General features: G+C 47.7%; 1 protein-coding gene across 2 annotated transcripts in view; it reads right to left on the bottom strand.

Moving 5' to 3' along the window:
• Window positions 1-945: 945 nt before the first annotated feature.
• RNF150 (ring finger protein 150) overlaps window positions 946-16328 on the bottom strand; it is a 241653-nt gene continuing 226270 nt past the window's right edge. Inside the window, exons 7-8 of one of the 2 annotated variants that reach the window (XR_004806934.2) lie at window positions 6626-8942; window positions 946-3776 (exon numbers count right to left, since the gene is read on the bottom strand). Coding sequence is in view for 1 of the 2 variants with exons in the window: in XM_035702071.2 (XP_035557964.2) it covers window positions 8824-8942 (119 nt within the window). In the remaining variant the exon portion in view is untranslated. Of the gene's footprint in view, window positions 8943-16328 lie in introns of both variants that reach the window. The other variant, XM_035702071.2, reaches the window with a different exon arrangement.

Here is a 16328-nt window from a genome sequence, read left to right as displayed (position 1 = left end):
GCTCAGAGGGCACCAAGGGCCAGCATCTCGAGTGGGTGGTAACAGATTTTATTTATTCATTGAGAGAAACAGAGAGAGAGAGAGAGAGCACAGGAGCAGGGGGGAGGCAGAGGCAGAGGGAGGGGGAGAAGCAGACTCACAGCTGAGCAGGGAGCCCGATGCGGGGCTCGATCCTCGGACTCCGAGGTCATGACCTGTGCCGAAGGCAGACGCTTCACCCACCGAGCCGCGCCCCCCCCCCACACCCCAATGCCTCGCCTTTTTAAACCTTCCCTTCCTTACCTCCCCAGGCTGGGGGCTCCCATATTTTTTCATTTCCTTAGCAATCCGTTGCTATTTCAAAGGAACTGCTCTTAAAAATCCTTTAGAAAAGCACCAGTAAATATAAAAAAGAGCTTGCCACCCAGCCCATCTGGTGATGCCCACCTAGGGTAACCTGCCCCAGATGCACAGATAACGATGCTCAGTTCCCACTGAACCGCACCTCAGGCTAATTCAGCTGCCATCCTTCTGCTTTGCTCAACAAATTTTATTTTATTTATTTATTTGAGAGAGAGAGAGCGCGAGCGAGCACACAAGCAGGGGTAGGAGCAGAAGGACAGGGCCAGGGAGGAGACTCCCCCCTGAGCAGGGAGCCCGATTGGGACTTGATCCCAGGACGCTGAGGTCAGGACCCGAGCTGAAGACAGGGCCTCGACCAGCTGGGCCCCCCAGAAGCCCCCGCTCAGAATCTTCTAATCACTTCACTTAGAGGAACAGAGCTAAGAGGAGGTCGGGTGCCTGGCACCTGAGAGAAAGAAAACTTAAAATCTCTCATCTTAATGTCTTTAAAACACAATCATGATTTAATGATAATTATCAATGTTTTAAAATCCGTAGCGCCGCTTTGGGAACTCCAGGACGAGCCAACGTGGTTAGGAAATACGGATGACACGGACACAGGCATCTGGTTCCATTTTATTAAAAAACAAAACCAAACAAAATTTTGCAATGAAATTTCCTGGAATTCACAATCCTTTTCAAATCTTTATAGTTGCATTTTTTTTTTTTACCTGTACATAAGAACACAACTGCACTTATTTACATTATAGTCTTCTATATAACAAAAATAGCCATGTTGTAGGGTTGGGTGTTTCCAACTATTGTCCCTAATATTTCATCACCAGCCCGGTATGAGACAGACTGTTTATGCTCTCCAAACACATAGATAATAGAATTAAGCAAAATAAAAGTCCATGTCTCCTAATAGAAGACAGTTGTTATTTTTTTTTGTTTTTGTTTTTTTAAACTTCTGTGTATTTCAAGAGAGAGATAAAGTGCTCTGGAAGGAGTAAGGTAGGTGCCTGTGGAGTGGAAAAAGGAAAGAGAAAGAGATTTCTCCCCACAAAACCCCCGAACCAACTACATCTCCTTGACCAACCATTTAAATATACCTGTGACTTTGTACAGAAGATGATGTTTTGGTAAAAAGGCTACATAATCCACTACGAAATTTCTCCGCACTTAAGAGCTAACCAAAGTCTAAATTAAAAGCTACCCGTGCAAATGCCATCAGGGATAATTTTTGTGATCTTTGAGTCATGTGGCAAATAAATCCAGGAAGCCGTCCCATGACCTGACTAGGGAGGGGGACAGGTAAGAGCATGATGGCACCGCCGCGTATGACCTGCAGACGGGCCACAAAGACCTCGTAGAGAAAACAAAGTCAAATTCTACCCGCGACATCATTTGTTATAAGACAAAAGCACACAAATTCATGTTTAGGGAGGAACATAAATCCATCGGATTTCTTTCTTGCTAGCAGGGAAATTAAACTAGAGGTTGATTTATGGTGCCATTTCTGAATATTTTTATAATGATAAATTCTTTGTAGCACTTTTTCTTTTCAGTGAAAATAACAATGTGGTATATACAAAGGGGCTAAAAGAGTTTTTTTTTTTTTGGTTTTCACATTACTGAAATGGCAATTTTTGCTGGTCATGGTCTGCAATCTATAAAAGTGGGTGTCACATATACACTGCTCAGGAGGCTCCCCTGGAAACTAGAATAATCATCCTCCCAGCTCACGAATAGTTTAGAGAACAAGTCCCCTTATTTTTTGGGAAATGAATGGAATGTGACTTTTTCACAAGTACAAAATTGCTTCAAGTTTTCTAAATAGAAGGGGGACACCCTGCTATAAAAATACCAGCTCCCCCCAACCCTCCCCTACCCCTACATCTCTTCCGAGTTATAAAATGGTACAACCATTTCGGATTACTAACGCGAAAGCAGGAAGTAAATGTGTTATTATGTACACGTACAAAACACACCAGTGTGTCACACCATTGACATTCATATGAAAGACGTCTGTTTATTGATCTTCCTTTGTGATTTGACAAGAAGAGAGTGGAGATAAGTCACAAAACACTCGGGCCCCTGCCTTACGATGTTGGGGCCAGAGGCATCTTCTCTGCAAACACAGCCAACAACACGCTTTGACATTTTGCAGAAAGGGCTGCAGGCGGTGAGCTCTTCCGTGGGGCTCTTCTTCAACGCTTCTGAGCTTGTGACACTCCTTCCCCTTTGCATAAATGTGGGCCAAGTTCTCAACTATTGGGGAAACTGTATGAGGACAGGCCAATAACTAGTTGACAGGCCAATAATTAGTTGAGGAAACGGGGACCCTGGTCAAATGACTTGGCTGAAAGAATAACGGCGGTTATTCCAGCAGAGGGCACCCTGCCCCGTGCAGTGACTGCCTAGTGACTTAGTACCACGGATGCCACCAAAGGAAGGCCGGCCAGCCTTCCTCAACTGCTCCAGTCTCCATCCCGACGAGCAAGGGTTTGGTATTCTCTTCAAAAGCACGGATACGCCCTAATTAAGAAGCTCTCCTCCACGAACATTCTTTGGCGAGGTAAAAATCTTCACATTCTCAAAGACAACAGTATTCCGAGTTCGATAAAGCACTAGTTTTGCCTCAAACTTTTTGAGGGAAAAGGAGACTAAACACCAGACTTTGAAGATGCTGTGGTACTAAGGCCACAATACATTTTTTTTTTAAGATTGTGGGATTTAGTAAGGTCGATCACCAGCCTGCAAGAGATAAACCCTCTACAGTTCCACCGTTTCATCTGACCAGGCAACGCACCTGCACTTTTATTCATGGGAATATTAGGAAAAAATGAAACTAGTCAATGGAAGAATGCGTGTCCATGTGGATGGTGATCGGTCTTTGGTTTACAGAGCACACGTGGTCCCCACGTTTTCCCTGCGTCTCCAAGCCCTTCAATCCAGTGAGGACGACAGGCCCACAGACCTCTCTGCCAAGCGGTGATCCTGGGGTATCTGGGTGGAGCTGCTTCTCCACAGAAGCTCCCCCGGGCTCCGTACCGACTCGCAGACCTCTCCAGAGACTAGGTTCTTGCCTTATCGTTAGCATCCGGAAACATTTACCAGGTGACCATTGAGCGAATGGCTCTGGAGGAACTGCAAACGTCCATCAATAGTAGCACAAGGATGAAAGGTCTTTGATCACTGAGATTCCTGCAAAAGCCCCTTGACTGAGGCAGGCATAGTTCGCAGGGTGGCAAAGAGAGCTGTGAGCGACCTCACCGAGTTCTTCGCACAACAAGCAGGTTTTGCCATTGATCTCTATGGATCTACATCTAGGACCCGGAGTCACCTCTTTAGTTTTGGGATAATTTCGTGTCATCAAAAGGGTCCAAGTGGAAGTGTGGCTACCAATCTATGGGTTTTTACCAATTACCGTTCCCATTACAAAGGGCCTGGAGCTGTGAGATGGGGAGACAAGCAGGCAAAGAGGAGAGGTAAGTGATGCTGAGAAACTCATTCCAGCTTCTCAGAATTAATTTGTCTTTCAGGCATTCTCAACCTTCTTTGCAACCATGAGTGTTTACCTCATGACTGTTAAACTCCTTCAAACACACATGTGCACCCTCCCACCCCGGCCCCAAAGGCCAGGTGAGCTCTAAGCCTAGGGGATGGGCATTTATTTGGGAAGGGAAGCCATGTTCATACCCTGCCATCCTCTTTCTCACTTCCTGCAGGCTCGTATGAACTGTCATCATCAAATCCACGTCTGTGACACTCAGCACTGCCCAAGGAATCTGTGTCCCTCACCTGAGGAGAATGGTTTCTTTGTGTGCCTTTTCCAATCTTAAGGAAGAAGTGGCCTCTTAGATCCCTTACGAAGAGCAAGTTCTTGCGCTAAGAAACTGAGTTAAGGAAGCATGAGCGGACATCGGATATGGTACGACCCCCACATCTTTCTAAGAAGTCCTAACCTTGATGGCCCGGGGTGAACCAGGAAGGTCACAGATGCTCAGAGTAGAAGATAAAAGATCTAGACGGCATTCTGGAACGGTGACTTTGCCATTATTTGCCTAGGAGACTTTTCTGCAAGGAAGCCTGGAAAAAAGGCAACAGCTATCTATAAATTAAATTTTCTGTGATTAAATTAGTGAGAGGAGAAGTGAGAACATGGCTAACTCCATCATGGAGGAAGTTGATTTGCCTTCAGAGTAAACTGGTTTTCCTCATCAGAAGTGCAAATATAGACACTGCCGCACGGTAAGAACAAGAAAGACCTCAACAACCGTAACAGCGGCAATCACAACGGTAAGTCTATAGATCCAGAGCCACCAAGGTTTTTTTGTCCCTAAAGATGGGAAAAGAATGTGTGTAGGTGTAAAGAAGAGACAGTCAGAGAAAGCCAGATACAGACAGAGAGAGAGAGAGAGGAGGGAAAGAGATCTAGGGTAAAGCGTACAAAAATGCTACTGGAAATCACCGCAGGGGCCTCAGGACCGCGAGGGCCGGGTCCTTGCTTCACAGAGGACGTGACTCTGTATCTCAGATTTTCTGAAACAATCTTCATTTAACGAGATGTCTTTGTTTTCAGTCAGGGCGATGCATTCAGCAGCTAACTAAATGCCATTTATTTTTTACCTCCTGCAAGACTGTTCACCTAAACAAGACTCACGGAGGAGAAGGAACCAATGTCAGGCTACGTGTCACCATTTCTGGCTCTGAAGGTGTGGCGGCCGCCAGGATGACCGCAGGAGCCACCGGGTGTTGTGGTTTTCGACAAAACCCAACCCAGACCCGTGAACGTCCAGAACGAGGGACGTGCTGACAACACAGCACAACACAACAGGGACACCTCTTTGGACAGGGATCCGCCTCCAGGGTTCCCACCGTGACTAGGCGATGTCAGCATCGGTTGATGCCTTGGCCACTATTCCTTTTCTTTCCTCTTCTTAAGCTGTTGTTTTTAAGTCATCTCTGCACCCAACGTGGGGCTCAAACTCGCAGCCCCAAGATCGAGAGGCGCCTGCTGTACGGACGGAGCCCTCCAATCCCAAGGGCGCACCGGCCCTGGGCAAAGACCCTCGGCCAGCCCAGAGGCAGGAGAGCGGCGGCCGGAGGTGAGGTCGCTCGACGACAGCCTGGAGCTCTCCTTGGCTCCCGAGTGCCACGTAGCAGTCCAAGCGTTTGTCACGGAAGTGAGGGAGATACTTTTGTCTCAGCAGTGAATCAACATGGTTTTTTGTGACTTAAAATAACAACTGGTCAGAGACGTAACAGCAACACTCACTAATGGACACCAGTGTATGGTTAGAAAGGTCAAGCAGAAATTTCTAAAAGAATGGCCTGAACATCTATTCATTGCAGAACAAACAGATCTTTGGGCCTCTCTTTAGGCAACTTGGGTGGAGTCTAGTTCTCTCTGGAGGTAATTAGGTTTTGACTTTTTTTTTTTTTTTTTTTTTTTCTTTGAGAGGGTCAGGGAATCTGGTGAGAATGCCGGAGCAGCTCCGGACCTGTGCTGTCGCGCTGGAAGCCACGGGCCACGTGCAGCTGTCGAGACAGAGCAGGAGGCTGGGGCTGCAGCCGGTCCAACGTGAGCCGGGCTGGGAGCGCGGACTCACGGTGGATTTGGAGGACTTAGTACGAAAAAGAATGTGAAGTATTTCATGAATACTTTTCACATGTTGAAACAAGAGGATTAAATATATCATTAGAATCCATTTCAACTGTTCCTTTTTCCTTTTTAAAACACAGCCAAAATAAAAATAAAAATTAAAATAAAAATAAAAATTAAAATAAAAAAAAACGTAGCCAGCAGAAAATGTAAAGTTTACGTGGGTGACTTGCGTTACATTTCAATCGGATAGCGCTGGTCTGGACACTCACTACGGAAAAATGCACATCTGTAAACATGCCTGAAGTCTGCATATACTTCTAGAGGGTTCCCAGCTCAGAATTTCCTCTTTGGGGTGGGTGAGGAGGTGAACAAGGCTATGGGAGAAGGTTTTTATTTCTCTTAAACTCTTCTATGCTTGTTAACTTTTTTTTTTTTTTTTTTTTAGGCTACCAAAGCCATAGTTAAATCCTCCGGAAACAAACCTTTGGTAAATGGAGAGCCTCCAAGGCTCAGGGGTTTTGCAGCAGAGCCTCCTTGGGGTAAAGCCACAGGCCTCAGTGCCCTCCGCCCCTCCCCCCCCCCCCCCCCCCCCCCCCGCCAACCTGGGGCCTCTCGTCATCCACGCAGCATGGGCCTCACCCCATAGGGGTTGCCACTAGCACGGCGTACATACGCAAGCAAGTCCTGCTTTACCTGGTCACTGGCAGGAAGAGGGGACACTCATCAAACGGACAAGTATTCGATCCAAAGGCATTTTCCCTCCCGGGTGTGGGATGCAATCTGTATTTCTCTTGCTCTTGAATCATCCTTCTGATTCCACCTGACGTCCGCGAGTACCGAAGTGCGTTTCAGGCATTGCTGACTGAAGGAGTCCACGCTGGAACCCTACGCTGACCGAGGGAAGGCAACACTTTGCGATGAAGAAGTCTACACTGAGGACTGGGGTGTGAAGGTGTCCAGAGATCACAAACTCTGTGACAGACGGTGGGTTTAACACCAGGCTAAACAAAACCACTCCTACTTGGACTTAAACCTTGAAGCATTTGGACACTCAGCCTCACAGGAGCGCAGGGGCCCAGAGGCCATTAGCGTGTTGCCTGTCAAGGAACCGCCTCCCTAGGGCATGAGGGCACGGCCACCTGCAAGCACATGGCTCCCCCTGGCAGAGAGCTCGCTAGCGGTCCTCAGGTCAGAAGGGGCCTTGGCCACCATCTCATTTAACTCCTTCATTTCACAGGTGGAGGCGACGAGGCCCACCAGCCTGTGGCTCGGCCGGGACTCCCGCTTCTCCGTTCAGTGACGTCCTTGCTCCTCCCCGCCCGCCTTTGCACACTGGCCGGGTTCCATTGCAGGAAGTGTCATCCCAGGGGGAGGTGACATTCCCGAGGGTGGTGGTCATTTTCTCTGCCTCGCTGCCCACCCAGGGAGCATCCCACAGGAAACCGTTAAAGGTGCCGAGAAAGGGGCAGCCAGTAGTCTGACATGCTCTCCCTTGACGTACGCCCCGTGTTTCCGAGGCAGCGGGGTCTACGACACAACCGAGCTCTTGTCTTTGGATGAGTCTTAGTGTAGTGAGGTGGCAAGGCCTCGTCGAAGACGTAAGTGAGTCCGCGAGGAAGGCTCTCCGTCTTGGCAACCCACGCGGCCGCACGGCCGTCTCCGGAGGACGGGGGGCCTCGTGGTTGTCCGGGGAAGCCACTCGCTGCCTCAGTCATCTCCGCGTCGGGATAGTCTAAGTGTGTTACAAAATCGCCCACTGGAAAAATAGCACATCTCCGTCATAGTTACAAAAAAAGAATAAAAACGTAAGTAGTTTAAAAACACCGGTGGGTTCAGTATTGATCTGACGCGTCCTCTCCTGTCTGCCCGTCTGTCTCCGCCGGGAGAAGCTTGGTTAGCCAAAGCCCTCGCCGACTTCTGGATCAAATGGTTCATCAAACCGCACGTCCCTCCTCACTCGCTGTCCTCGGTGAGCCCTGGGCAGGGGGCTGCTAAGGAGTCACCTAGGCCTTCCGGGCGGCCTGCCGCGTGTGGGCGGTGGGTGCCAGCTAGGTGCTACCCGGCCCCGCTGTGTCGGGCCCTGGGCTCAAGGAGGACCGGGTCTCCTCTGCAGCCTCCGTCTCCTGCGGAGGCCACTCGTGGAGGAAACAGAAGACTGCTCTGGCCCGGGGGAGACCAAGCTAACAGACACCGCGCTTTGGGGAAGAACACGTGGCTCTGGCCTTAAAGCCAGGCCTGCAGTGCCGGCTACAGTCCTACAGTCGCGACGGCAGCGCCAGTGGCCCGGAGGGGACCTCTGAGTGTGGCATTCCTGTCCAAGACCCGAAGTTCCAGGCACAGTGACGCTTCCTTCTCACGTGGGCTGTCAGCAGGGCCTGGCAAGGGGGGCGGAGGGCTGCGGTGCCCAGGGTGGGCCGCAGGCGCGGCGGGGTCGGCGCCCGGGCTGGGGTCTCCGCAGCCAGGGTGCTTAGGATGCCCCCGCAGGAGCTCGGGTTCTTCCCGAGGGCCGGCCGGGAGTGGGGCGGGCGCCCCCCGGAGCCCCGCGCTTTGGGCCGTGGGTGGCCAGGCCTGGGCGCCCCTGGGTGCCACCCCCCAGGAGGCCGGGCCCATGGAAACGGCTCACGGCCTCTAACCCGAAGCCGCCAAGGAAACCGAACCACATTCCCCGAACGATGAAACAAGACCTGGAAATAGAGGAGGCAAGATGCAGAGGCCTGACCCGTGTCCCCTGTGCGCGTGTCGCGAGCTCCCGAGGCGCCAGCCCACGAGGGCCCGGGGGGAAAGGCGGCCCCGATGGCCGGGCCCGGGAGGTCGTGCAGGCCGCGGGCCCGTCCATTCTCGAGGCACACCTCCCTCCGTCCGCCGGGGCCCCTTCTCCGACGGTCACCGGCTCAGGATTTCGCCTCGTCGCAGTCTGGGTCGGTGGAGAGCTCCACGTCCGACAGCCCGACTTCCATTGCCATGATCAGCGAGATGTCAGAGTCGCTGCTGACAGCCGGCTCCGGCTCGCCTGCGGGGAGACAGCAAAGCTCACCGTGAGCGCCGGCCTCTGCCTCTGGGGCTAGGTCCTTTAATACGCCTGTCTTTAGTTTTGTATTTTTTATTTATTTTTTTACACCTGTCTTTAATAGCATTTCTTTGATGGCCATGAGAAGGTACTAGAGAAATTGGCTGTTTTGTAAAAAGAACAACAAAAAAAACCCCTAATTAGATCCTCATCTCACGCTGTAGTGCAAAATAAATTCTAAATAGGTCAAAAAGCAAGTATAGAAAAGAAACCAATATAGCTAGAAGAAGATGTATCTTAGAAGGCTATATCTAAGCAGGAAAATACTTAATATATCAAAGCAGGGCAAGAAATTCTACGTGGGAAAACAGCTGAGCAATTCACAGGAGAACAGATGGGTAAGTTTGCATGAAATTAAAAAAATATTAAAAACATGAAAAATAAGATCAAAAGGCATACATCAAACTTGTGATATTCGTGCAAATTTCACAAAGGGGCTGTATTTTCAACATACAGCCTTCACATCAGAAAGAAAAACTACCCAGAAAAATGGGCACAGGTTGCTATTAATAGAATTCACAGAGCAGTATCGTATAAATGACCGATAACTATACGGTAAAAATAGCTACTCTTTTTTTTTTTTAGGATTTTATTTATGTATTCATGAGACACACACACACATACACACACACACACACAGAGGCAGAGACACAGGCAGAGGGAGAAGCAGGCTCCACGCAGGGAGCCCGATGCGGGACTTGATCTTGGGACCCCGGGGTCACAACGTTGGCCGAAGGCAGTGCTAAACCGCTGAGCCACCCGGGCTGCCCAAGCTACTCTCTCTTTTTTTTTTTTTTTTAAATAAAATCTTCATTCTTTAAAAAAATGCAATAGTACACTGAGGCAGGTACTTTGGTATACTGCATGTAGCTCTGTGACATTTTCACTCAGTAATTTCATTTATGGGGTGTATCATAGAGAAATAGAGATGCAAAAATATTCATTGAAGCATTATTCATAGCAGAAGACCTCAAGTAACAAAGTCCAACAATATAGAATACTCGAGGAAAGTGTGTTGCTTTTAGAGCACAATCTTCTTGTCCTAGCAATTAAAGTGACATTTCCTTTCTTTTAAAAAATAAATTTATTTATTTATTTATTTTTAAATTCAACATTTAAAAATTTTTTTTATAATAAATTTATTTTTTATTGGTGTTCAATTTGCCAACATACAGAATAACACCCAGTGCTCATCCCGTCAAGTGCCCCTCTCTAAAGGGACATTTCCAAAGAGCTTGCAGTTACATAAGAAAATGCTCACAGCATTCTTTTTTTTTTTTTCCACAGCATTCTTTTACATGAAAACAAAAGGTGGAATTGGACCCCTGCCCCACACTTGACAACAAAATACATGCTAGGCTGGCGAATACCTGTACCTACACCTGCAGTTGTGACTACACCTGTACTCCGTCTATATCTGTACCTGCACCTATAGCCCGGTTTTAATTGTGCATGTGCACTTCCTTCCCATTTATCCTCTTACCCAGAGCTGTCTGGTACTGTCAACCCCTGACTTTTGGGGAATTTTTTTTGCAAGTTGGGATGGTTTTCCCTTCCCTTATGGCTGCTTTGCGTTTGTTTTCTCCTCAGGGCCACAGCTTGCTTGCTGTTGTGCAGGCTATGCTCAGCACCGCTCCAGAGAAAGCCTTCCCTTTGGAGTCTAGGTAAGCAGTGTCCACTAGATTTGGACAGTGCCCAACCTGCAGAGCTGGACATGGGAGCTCGGCTTTGTTTCTCAGATCCACTAAGTCCTTGGTCCTTCATCCATTTTTTTTTTTCAGCTGCCCAGCTCTTGTTATTGTCTCTTTTTACCTTTTCCCTGTCCATGTTTGGTCTACACCTTACAAAATCCGTTTGCTACAGTCTTTGTGGGGTTTTAGGAGAGGCTGGAAGTAGTCTCATGTGTTCAATCGACTTGGCACTCTCCTAAAGCATCACTTTTGCAATGAGAAGTATATATAATTAAAATGATTTTCATGAGAATTGGGAACCTGTTTTACTTTATGAGACTGTATTCTAGTCTCAGCTATAGTGAGTAACTACACGTGTTGCTCTATGTAAGTCCCTTTCTCCTTTAGGGTTAAAGTTGAATTGTCTATTAAATGATTCTGGGGATGCCTGGGTGGCTCAGTGGTTGAGTGTCTGCCTTCGGCTCAGGGTGTGATCCTGGAGTCCTGGGATCAAGTCCCACATCAGGCTCCCCACAGGGAGCTTGCTTCTCCTTCTGTCTATGTCTCTGCCTTTCTTTGTGTGTCTTTCATGAATAAATAAATAAAACATTAAAGAAAATGATTCTGGACTGGATATCTCAGAGTCCTTTCTAGTTGTTACAGTTTGTACCTGTATATGTTGATGTCAAACTAGCACAGCGCCTCCTACATGCTGGTTTCTCAGCAAATATTCAATAAAATGACCACCGAGGAACAAAGTTGCCTCTTTTTGTGCACAACCCTTCAAATTATTTTTATTTAAAACATTCTTTTATTAATCAAAAGAGGGCTGTGTGTTATATATTTACTTCAAGTATATACCAAATGGGAGAATTCACTACTTTGAGGTGTAGTGAAAGCTGATTATACTTATTCCTGGAGATAAAAAATGAGGGTTATAGTATAGACCTATAATCTCTATTTTTTTTTTTTTTTTTGCAATGGTTCATGAACTAATTCAGCTCAAGGGCAGCCAACATTTTCAGCTCACAAGTACACTGTACGTCAACCAAGGAGCTCGTCATGGAGTGGTTTTATGACTCATAAATATCTAGGTTTTTTTTTTTTTTTTTTTAAAGGCCACCCACATGAAGGTCTGAGTTAAGAGTTCTATAAAGATGCTCCATGTACCTGCGGTGGCAGCTTCTCACCTTTACTCCTGGCTTTTTAAGCCACTGGCCTCAGCAGATTTCATGATTCTCACTGTGGTGTTTTCTAAATTGGAACTTGTGAATCGAAAGACAGAAAGGCCATGGGGACTGATAGGGCTACGCCGCTGAATTCATGATGCTATTTTGGAAACTGTCTCGCCCAGCTCCGGGCAAAGCTGAATTCAAATCAATGAAATCGGATGCTTGCCAAAAAGTGGTTCAATTTTCATGATGTAGCAGTGCCTCAACCCTATCAGCTAATCATTTTCCATTTCAAAACTTAAAAAAAATGATCTGAAAACATTTGAAATTATTATTTTACTCTGTCCTGTGATTTTTTAAAAAAATTATTTATGATAGAGAGAGAGGCAGAGACACAGGCAGAGGGAGAAGCAGGCTCCATGCACCAGGAGCCCAACGTGGGATTTGATCCTGGGTCTCCAGGGTGCATCACCCTGGGCCAAAGGCAGGGGCCAAACAGCTGCGCCACCCAGGGATCCCTGTCCTGTGATTTTAATTGAACTTGGCTTGTTCCATAATTTTTAAAAGTGGGGTTTTTATCTTTTCTTTTTTTTTAATATTTTATTTATTTGACAGAGAAAGAGAGAGCGCGAGTCCACACACAAGCAGGGGGAGCAGCAGGCAGAAGGTGAGGGAAAAGCAGCCTCCTTTTGGGGCGGGGAGCCCGAGGAGGGGCCCAATCCCAGGACCCAGAGATCACGACCTGACCCGAGCAAGGCCTGGCAAATGCTTAACCTACTGAGCCAGCCAGGCTTTATCTTTTAATTAAGGCAGATGTTTTTCTTTGCCGCCACAATAATACAAATGAAACCACTGTCACTAAAACATTTAGAAGGTTCTCTGTAGGTGGTACCAATTGGGGAGTGTAAAGTAGCTATTAACAATATAAAGGTTCACTGAACTGTTACCTCCTTCCCTGCAAAAGCTGATACAAAAGAAAGGCAGAAATAACATTGGCCTTTACTGAGTCCTCACAACACCCCTTTGATGGAGGTATCATGATTCCTGTCTTACAGATGAAAAAAAAATTACTCTCAGTCCATTGGATGCAGTGGTACCATACCCACTTGACATACTTCCTTCTCTTGGTTTTCATGCATTGTAAAGACATCGAGAGGGCTGAAACAGAGAGTCACAGGATCCACTTAATATTTTAAAAGATCGCTCTTGCTGTTACGTGGAGAACAGGTCAGTAGGACAAAGAGGGGAGGGAATCTGGAGGAAGCTATTGCAGCAAAATAGATGAAATGTGATGGTGGCTTGGGGAGATACGGGGACACACCGGAGAAATATTGTAGAAGTAGGTGATCGCTGCGCGAGGGTAGCCAGAGAGGAGAAAGTAGAGGATAACGCCCACATTTCTTGAGCAATACAGGTACCATGTAGTCAGCAAGAAGATGAACTGGTGGGGAGAGATCAAGAGTCTGGTTTCAGGGACATCTGGGTAGCTCAGCGGTTGAGCGTCTGCCTTGGGCTCAGGATGTGACCACGGGATCCAGGGATAGTGTCCCCCATCGGGCTCCCTGCATGGAGCCTGCTTCTCCCTCTGTCTGTGTCTCTGCCTCTCTCTCTCTGTCTCTCACGAATAAATAAATAAAATCTTAAAAAAAAAAAAAAGAGTCTGGTTTCATGTGCGCCAGGTTGGAGACACCGGTAAGACCTGCGAAAGGAGACGTGGGGTCGGCAGGTAGCTACAGGGATCTGGAGGACAATAAATGATGTGAGAAGCTTCCCAAAGAGATTTGAAACCATAAGAGTGGATGATGTTTCTCTAGGAAAAGATCATAGAGAAAACACGAGGGGCAGAGGTCCCTGGAACACGGAGACCCACGGCCAAAGGGTCCAACTCATGCTGCCAACACGACTTGTTTGGCCCACGCCATGTTTTCTTCTATTTAAAAGTCAGGATATTTTACATACAAACCTAGACTTGAGATTTATCTTGGAAACAGAGATCTCTGGCCGTATATGCCCAATTCCCGGAGCGGAATCCTTGAGGGCAGCAGGAAGGCTGCCCTGCTTAGCTTAGGGCAAAGACGCTCTGGGTCTGCGGCCCTGGTTCATGGTACTTGGCCTGGGTAGATACGTACGTTTAAAACCTCACATTTAAGGAAAGGGTGGAAGAACAGGAGAGGAGGGTGAGCCCCCAAAGAGACTGAAAATGGGCAGAGATCGACTCGTTTCCTTCTTTTCTCTTCAGCATATTCAGGTTTCTCTCCCGTATAGGCCCGTACCCACCATCAGCAATCCATACCCAAAGAGACGAGGTACTGTGAGTACCACCGGTTCGGTTGGGTGGATTTTAAGGCTAACCCCGTCATCCAGTTTGTAGTCTGGAGTGTCTTTACCGCAGCGTTCATGAGCATCTGAGGAGATGGTGGGCAGAAAATACTCCATTTTATTTTATTTTATATTTTATTTTATTTTTTATTTTTTTGTGTTTTTTTTTTTTTTTACTCCATTTTAGATGGAGCCTTGTAACCTATTGTATTGACCCATAACTACCGCTTTCATACATTTCCACATTTAACTGTAAACAAAATCACTGTGGTTAACCAAAAACATTCTTCGTGTTGGGACGTATTCTATTGGGTCCGTAAATGATTAATAGCTTTGATCTTTCTCTTCCTTCTTTAAAAAACAAAAATTGCCTACAGGCTCGCAGGTTCCCTTTGTGAAATGGGCGTTGCCGTCGTATTTCTGCTGTGGCTGGTGTAAGTGCGCATAGAGTGTGCCTTCCTGAGACCAGAAGACACTGAGATCCGCCTTGCCCGACGTCGGGCCTCCCGGGCCTGCCCCCGGCATTTCCCCGATGACACCACTGTCATCGTTGCCATTTCAGGATCCCGCCACGCTCCCTCAGAAACAGGAGGCCCTTGGCAGACCTCCGTAGCACTGAGAGTGGGTGAGTTCCTCCCGGGCCATGTAGGGCTCAAGTTCTGTATTTTATTAGCTGATAACAATCTCAGCGCAGTATCGAGTCCTTAGTACCTGCCGGGGATCATGCCAAGTGTTTAAACAGATTGTCTAGTCTAATATTCAAAATCAACCCGTGACATAGTATTACGTCCATCTTCAGGTGCTAGAACTAGAGCTCGGAGAAGTTAAAGACCTCCTGAGCTGACGCTGCAGGGAGGGGTGGGAACTAGAATTCGAACCTAGTCCTGGCTCCGGAGTGCGTGAACTTGACCACATCTACACTTCAGAGGTGAGACCCTTAACCTGAGGATTAGCAGGTGCATCCAGGTACCTACAATCACACGCACGCCTCTATGGCTATGTGGTAAGGGGACTGCTTCCGCTGGATTCTCGCAGAAACCACCAAAAGCTTAACAAGCACCGTCCTCTGAGGAGACTGCGTCCTGGGTGAGCTCGAGGGCTCATTACTATATGCAGCAAGGGTGCTCGGCTTTCTTTCTGGTGCCTATTTTGGTTTACTTTGTGTTCTACTACCCCCTTTTTTTTTTAGACTTTTTAAAATTAATTTATTCATCATGAGAGACAGAGAGGGACAGAGAGAGATGGGGGGCGGGGCAGAGACACAGGCAGAGGGAGAAGCAGGCCCCATGCAGGGAGCCCGATGTGGGACTCGGTCTCGGGACTCTGGGGTCACGCCCTGGGCCAAAGGCAGGCGCTAAACCGCTGAGCCCCACAGGGATCCCCTGTGTTCTACTACCTTGACATGACACTTTTCATATGAAGTCACCGCTTTCCTACTTAATTGTTTCTTCGTGGTGGTTTTTCAAAGCTAAAGAAGAAGATCATCCTTCCCAGAATGAGGTTTGATATTTCCTGCCTGTCTCTGCTCACAATTAGCAAACACTGTGCTCAGAGGAACCTTCTTCATGTTGGGAGCAAAGTGGTGATGACTAGAACCCCCCAGGTGTCCTGATTCTCCAGGAGGCCTGGCGTTTCATGCCAGGAGCCGCTCTGCATCACATAAAAGCTTTTTTTTTTTTTTTTCCCATGAAAAATAAGGTTTCAAAGGAAAGTGGAGCTCTTCCGTCCACTGCTCCCAGCGCGTTTCTTCTTGAAAACAAGACCTCATCTCCAACCACTGCTGTAGACGCAAGAGCACCAGAGGGGAGATGCTCACCGGCCTGGCTGACTTGCAACCTTGTCTTCCCAGGTCTTCTCAGAAGTGAGGTTTTGGGGGGCCGGGGCACCGCCTACGGACTCCCCGTCCCGAGTTAGTCCGACTTTGAGTGGGCAAGCGGGTGTACGGTTGCCCAGGGAGCGCTACACATGGTACAAGTGGACCAGCTCGTCCAAAGTCACGTACCCAGGAAGGGGCAGCAACGGCAAGACATAAAGGTGAACTAAAACAGCCTCTACCTTTAGGTTGAACTCGATCTAGTACAGGAGATCAATCAGACTTGTACCTGCTACGTAAGTTTAATCGAAGGGGATAGATGCTAAACGTAGTATAAATAAAGTGCTAAAGAAAC

Source organism: Canis lupus, chromosome 19 (genome assembly GCF_003254725.2).
Source record: "Canis lupus dingo isolate Sandy chromosome 19, ASM325472v2, whole genome shotgun sequence".
In the NCBI taxonomy this organism is placed as follows: Eukaryota; Metazoa; Chordata; class Mammalia; order Carnivora; family Canidae; genus Canis; species Canis lupus.
Note: the sequence above shows the minus strand (reverse complement) of the source record. Positions and strands in the feature narration are given on the sequence as shown.